The following is a 7,014-nucleotide window of genomic DNA, read 5'->3' on the forward strand; positions in this document are numbered from 1 at the left end:
CCACAATCCCAGCCACCCCACCCCCCCGCCCCAAACCAGTACATTTGAATATAAAAATATGCTTGCCATCTATTCAGATGTGTTTTTTCAAATCATGTAATCTAATTTCAAGTGTAGCTAAACGCATTTAGCGTGATCACTGTAATATTATTTTTTCTTTATGTTGGTAGTCCAGACTGATAATGGGGAAAAAAAAGATTTTCATCTTCAGATTGTTGTACAGAAAATGAAATTATCTTGTATTTTAAAGTCAGCTTTTTAATAATTAGATGACTTGAGGAGGTGGTAGATGTATTTCCCAGCCTCATCCCACTAATAGAATATCTTCATTCTGCATCTGAGGAGGTTTCTGTATTTGCACAGGTGGTGGCATCAAATCTCTTGCTTAGTGTTGGAACATGCATTCTTAGTGCAGTGCAATAATATTTCTACTAAAAGACATTTTTTAAAAAAAAAATATCGAGGAGCTATTGTGTGACCCAGTTGAAAAGGAGCTATTTTCCGGAAAAATGCTAACAATATCAGAAGGCATTTATTTTTATTTTTCAGCCATTCAAATAATGAATGTGCTAAATCCTAATGGTCTAAACTCCATTATCCTGTCGTGAGTATATGTGCTGTATTAGGAAGTATACATATCCTTTAATTCTTTATGCAAAAGGACAATTCACAAATGCATGAAAGTTCACAAATGTTCTGTCTTGCAGAAAAGAAACTGCATCTCTTACACCCAGTTATGCCTATTTGTGTACTTACACAGTTTTCCACAAGAGGGAAGAGTGGTCCTTCATAACGACAGACTGTGGCTTTACTTGGCCAGTGAAGAGATGGGACAGGAAACCAGTCACTGAAAGAGCAGCACAGATATTTCTTTTCATATGTTCTCTGGTGTAATGATGATAATATTACACACGCTGTACAGAAATTACACTTTCACCTTTCACCTTGACTGGATAGCTAGCTAACACTTTTTCTTGTGGTTTCTGCTGGAGCTTCACAGTCAGTCTTACCCTGCTGAAGAGAGGTGTTATTTCCAGGTAGAGCAACTCTCTCGTCCATCTTCCTGAGCAGATTTATCCCACCACCAAGTGACGTTCAGGTGGCAGCCATCTGAATTGGCATATGGACAGTACAGTGTTGGTCATAGGAGGACGTAAATAATGAGCATGTAATTTGTGCTGAATATGTAAGGCTATGCAAAAGTCTGGAAAAACACTAGGAAAACCTCCTACGTGAAACATTTGTTGTAGCAAGCTAATCCTGCTGTTTATGGGAGATGGAGGCATATGTAGTTAACTTCTTGGAAAGTCATTATTTCATGTTTGTCAGCACCCTGCAAATCTGACTTTAAGTTCTTGGTTTGCAAATCTACTCTGTTGTGGCTTTAGATAGGCTATCAGGTTTATTTTACATGTTAGAAGGCAGTATAGGTTAAGCTTCCAAGCATGTGGAGTCCTTTGCAAATTGCTTGAAAATGAGGCTGTGCAATGGGATTCCAGGTCAGTATCCCCAACAACAGTTAAAATATGGTATTGTGATTTAAGTGGAATTCTGGTATCTGCATCCCTTTGCTGCAAAATGCTTTTAAAAGTGCCAGATGCACATTACAAAATTTATCTGAGCAATTTCCTTCTGGATGGTGACCAAGTTCTTCTTGTATTTACCTCTTATATATATTTAGTTATATCAAAACACAACTGTCCAGTATTTAAAGTTTGTTTGATCTTATTTTTGAGACAAAAACAGATGAATAAATGAAGTGTGGTTGCTACATCAACTGAATATTAACATTGTCGTCTCTCTGGAGTTCGAAGAGCCAAATGGCTTCTGCAGTAAAAAGGCCACAGGCTTAGCTGAACTTCTTGAAATATCAGTTCTGAAAATTTGAACTTTCTATCTGTCATTGTTTCTGATACCTAATGTGTTATCTATTAAACTATCAGATTCCTCTGCTCTTTTACAGAGTTTTTGAATCTAAATTTTTCTATTGTGGGGAAACGGTTAGGTGCATAGCAGAAAAATTAATTTCTTTAAGGGAACTCTTTTAACATTAACTTGCAGAACAGAGTAGCTGTTTTTCAGAGTGCTTTTTAACACATTCATGTCTGATAAATTTCATGCAGGAGCGATCCTAACTTGCTGTTTCAGGGGGATGGAAATCCAATATGTGTGTTTGAAAATACAGTTGTTATGTAGCTTAATAGTTCTTCGTCACCTCAACAATAGTTTGAGGTAGTGAACTGTTCTCAGCTAAATGTCTTTTAGCTGAATATACTGAGGAAGTAACAAATATTCTGGAAACTCTCATCCATGACACTTGTCCTCAATAAATGTGTTTTGCTAGATTGCTAAGCATTTTTAAAAATAATTGATTTCTTGTTTAAGTTGGAGTAACTGTGTCCTTATGCCTTGGATTTTAATATTATAAAATATTTAGTTTGGATCTCAGATATCTAATGTGAATTCACTGTAGTAAAATGAATGGTTTAAAGACCCAGATACAGATACGTGTATTTTTTTAAATTGAATATCTAAAACTATGATTAATTAACATTACTAGGAACATAACTTGATGGCATGTTTATCAGAAACTATTCAAAGTTAATAGCCCACCTTGTTTGCAGCCTAGTGTTTTTGTTTTGGTTTTTTTTAAAGTATTCTTTGGAGATCACTCATTTTACAGTAAGATGGTCATGTTCAAATAATGAAATTCCAGAATATGGCTCATATTTCTATCCATTTGGGGAACTTGATATTATTAGCATTGTCTAGTATGTTAATTAGTACATTATATATAGTAATATGCAGTAGTCAAATAAAAGATACAGAGGCCTATCAGTTTAAGATAATTATCAGTACTGCTCAATTCATTTTCAATTACGGCACTCTAGTAAAATTGGCAGTGTGTGTCAGGCAATAACAGTTGGTGCTTGATAAGCACATTAACAGGCATGAGGGTGCTTTAGAGGTGGCAATTATTTAACTGTAAAAAAATTTTTGTTTTGGAAGCGTGCAACAAGCATATTGGGAACTGAAGAGAGAAATGTCTAATTTGCGCCTGGTGACTGACGTGCAGGCTGAGGTTCTACGAAAACTGAAAACCAACCCAACAGCGACCAAGAAAGGCAAGTCAGTGTTTGCACTAACAGGCCTTACACACGCACAACATTGGCTCAGGCTGTGCCATTTGCAAAAGTTACTAGCTATCATATCTTATCAGAATCTCATCAATTGAAGTTGATAAGCTAGACTGTATCATGGTTCCATCCTACCCGTTTTCTGCTTTTGCCTCTGTCTCATACTGGTCAACTTCACACATAAAGGTGTTGCTGATGTGTTTTTTCTCCAGTACTGTATTCTGTTCCCCTTGTGGCTTTTTTCTCAGTCAAGTGTTGCTTATGTGCACAAGGCTGAGGTGTTAAGTTTACTCGTATTTGACCTTTTACCACAACTACTTCATATTAGGGGGGAAAAAAAAGCCTTTTTTGCAAACACAGTCTTATTTTCCCAGCACAGAATATATAAAGTATTAATTTGACAACATTTTAAAATCAGACTTTAATAGACCGAACTGCCCTTATGGTTGCATATTTCTGTATGCTGGTGTTCAGAGGAGTTGTATTTTCTATCAAAATTCTATGCAAGATGACATTTTCTGAATGTTGAATACTGAGCCTGCAAGACTGCCTTACTTATGGTGTTACACTGCAAATAATGCAGGGGAAAACAATTTCCACTTACAGCATGCATAATTTCTGTGAGCAGTTCATCAGATGGTTCTTCTAGTTCATACATATGTTTCTCTCAAGCCAAGTGCTTCACAAGAGTTCTTACTCTGGTGGGGTCAGACTACCAGTCTGTTCCTCACAGTGCTTGTTTCCTTTGTTTTCTGCTCACTTGGGTTGTGGCATTTACTGTGTTCAGAATACAGAAGACACCAGTAAAGAACTGTGAACTTGGTTATAGTGTATTGGTGACAGTCTCTGATGTCCTTGCCCATTACAAGATGGGGACATTTTGTTTCTAAACAGCTTTGATTGGCTCAGTGTGGTAATAAGATTCACCTCCAGGTCAATCACTGCCTTAGTAGCCAGCAGTGATTAATGATCACTCTGGTTTTTGGCTGATAAACTATCAACATACTTTGCAGACTTGGTCCTGTTGTTACCAGGTGAGTCCGTGTTCTTAAAATTCTAAGCCACATTTGTCAAATAACTTCAGCAAAGAAACTGGGAACTCAAGGAGTTCTAATCCTTAAGTCTGTCGAGGTTTCAAGGTTTGATGTGAACATGTAGTGTCTTTCTGTCCTTAATCTGAATTCAGCATTATCTTTCTTGCCACTACACAAGTATCAATTTTTCTTTGCTTTTTGATGAAGTCTGACTTTTTGCTGTTGCTTAAAGCAGTTGTACATCCACAGCTATAAAAGGCACGACTGACTGTTTGGGAAACACGGCATTTTTGCCTCTTGCTCTGTAGGCTTTTCTCAGTAATTTTTCAGAAGTAGGTAAGAGTGGACAGGCTCAGCAGAAATGAAAACTTCAGTTATTTTTTTTCTGTTTAGCTTGCTTGTCAGCCACAATTAGGAATGCAGTACAGGTACTTCTGTGCTTATTTTAACAGAAAAATCGCAGCTCATGCAAAATATGGTTAAAATTAACTTAAAACTCCCCCTTCCTATACCTGTTAGTACTAGCTGTTTTACCATACACAAACTAGTTGCTGCTGTAAGAGCTGTGTAAAGTCTGCAGAACACAATGTGATTAATTGCTCTGTATGTAATGTTAACAGTCTCAATTAACATGTGAATTCTACTTGGCTGTCATTTAGGTATGGAGGCATTTTCAACAAATGGGCCTGCTCTTTTTCCCCTTACATTTTCACATTTTCAATCCAGTAGGAGTGGATTCCATTTTTCTTGAACTTCTAAAGGTCTGGAGGCCTCAAATTGCTTTTACACCTGTCAGCACTAAGAGGCCAACTCCAGTCCCTTAGCATGCTGTTCAGGTGTGATGCCTGTGCTCTTGTAAAAATGCATTTGGCCAACACTTGCAAATTGGGCACTACCTTTGAATTCAGCAGTGACAAACAGAAGTTGTAATCTTTGACCAAGATACTGGGTCCTCCTTCTGGCCCTTAAGAACAAAGTTACAAATCACAGTTAGTACTCAAGATTGAAAACTGTTTTAGAAAACAACCTGCAAGATGTGAGTTTCTTTAACTGTAGGAATCATTAATCTGCTGCCATTGTGTTATGTAAATTACCACTACAAAAAAGTGAGCTGGTTGTATCTGGCCATCTGTTCAGACGTGCATTGAAGGTGCAGCTCTTTCAGGTAGATGCTGTTCTGTTTCAGAATCCTCCCCTTCCTAGCATGGCTTAAAACTCCCCTGGAATTTCACATGGCTGAACGTTGCAGTCTGTTGCTCTAGTTTCACAAGTCAGACCACGGTGGGGCACCTATGAACCTAGAACCCGCGAACACCCTGTGTTCCCCTCTTGGTGCTTCATGGACAGTGAGAATTCACGTTCTTGGCAGCTTGAGGACACAACTTGTTAAAAGAATCAGTGGAGTAGGAAGCAGCATAGTGTGTGCAAGCAGTGATCTTAATCTGGTCCATTTCCCTGAGTGCAAGGAAGTCCCCTCTGTTTCAGTGTTAATTCCAGTCTTGTCAGGAAGATTCATCAGTTTATCTGTGTTGAAGTGGGAGCTGGGGGGAGGTGTCCTCGGTGTTGGGTGTATTGTAGATGTTACAATTTCAGCATCTCCAGTTCATCTTGCAAAATCACTGAGCAGGCTAGTACATTCAGTTTCTAACTTCGAAGTAGTTGCTGAAGTAAAATGTGGTCTGGAAATCTGTCGCTTGAAAACAGGGTTTATACCCCTGCTATACTATAGCACATTTGGAGTCTGTGAAAAATGCATTAGATAATGTCATTTTAAAATCTTTTTTATCTTCTCCAGCTGCCTGTACCACACCAGTACAGTGTGTTGACTTGAACATTTCAAAGCTGAACTTGACATCTGGGGCAGTCTATAAAAAACCCTGTGAGAAGGCTGAAGTACTCTGCGATGCCGTGTGCCCCCCTCTGCCCCGGGATGGAAAGACCCCACCCGAAAGGGTGGCTCTGCAGGCACGGACAGATGAGAGACCCGTTCCAGCCAACGGCAAAACCTTTCAGGAACACCATTCTTACGGAAAGAGCTCTCTGGAGGATAACTCCTGGGTATTCCCAAGTCCTCCAAAGCCCAATGAGAATGTCTTTTGGGAAATGAGAAACAAAACAACTTTGTTAAACTGTCCAGCAGATTACCTGGATCGGTGTAACCAAAACTGTCTGCACAAGAGCTAAACAATTTTTAGACTGAACTGATGCATTTTTAGAATGCTTTTTGAAGAGGCATCTTAACGCTCAAACTTTTAAAGAGGGAAAACAAGTTGCCTGGAATGTTCTTGCTTTCTTTTTAATTGTAGTTCTGAAACAGAAAGCCTAGTCTTCCTCTGCTGTAGATCAGGAGCAAGTTCCTCGGGAATTAAAGCTGTGCTTTAACTGAGAGAAATCTAGCGTGGGGCCTAGACAGCCTTGTACTGCAAATGGCATACGTTTGCAAGAGATGGCACTGAGAAGTGACTTCTTGGAATAAAACAAAATAATCCAGTTCTGTATTTGTTTGCTATGTATACATTATTAAGAAAATACTTGGTATTCGTGTTAAAACTCATACCAGCTCTGAGCTTAATTTCTGACAGTGGCTTTTTTTCAGAACGAGACATAAAATGAAGAATTGGATTATCACTCCATTTCTCCTTTCAATTAACTTTCTGATTCTTCTGGTTTAGAAATGCTTTTTTATGTAATTTTTAAGCAAGAAAGATAAGATCTCTTTGTCAAGGTCTTGATTTATATGGGGTAGTCCCAAGATCAGAATCACTCCTAGGGTACCCTGTTTATATTGTGCCATTTTGGGCCTTATTGTGAATTGTAAAGGATCGTAAGTAATGCTGCTGAAC

General features: G+C 38.5%; 1 protein-coding gene across 1 annotated transcript; it reads left to right on the plus strand.

The window, feature by feature from the left end:
* Positions 1-3,009: 3,009 nt before the first annotated feature.
* On the plus strand, positions 3,010-6,355 carry LOC103778138 (5-azacytidine-induced protein 2-like; the record flags this gene model as incomplete). Its single annotated transcript, XM_008945709.1, has 2 exons — positions 3,010-3,125; positions 5,967-6,355. Coding segments are annotated over 2 exons (505 nt in total), but the record flags the coding sequence as incomplete, so codon positions are not given.
* Positions 6,356-7,014: the final 659 nt, after the last annotated feature.

The sequence above is a fragment of the Merops nubicus genome, unplaced genomic scaffold, assembly GCF_000691845.1.
Source record: "Merops nubicus isolate BGI_N331 unplaced genomic scaffold, ASM69184v1 scaffold25878, whole genome shotgun sequence".
Taxonomy (NCBI): Eukaryota; Metazoa; Chordata; class Aves; order Coraciiformes; family Meropidae; genus Merops; species Merops nubicus.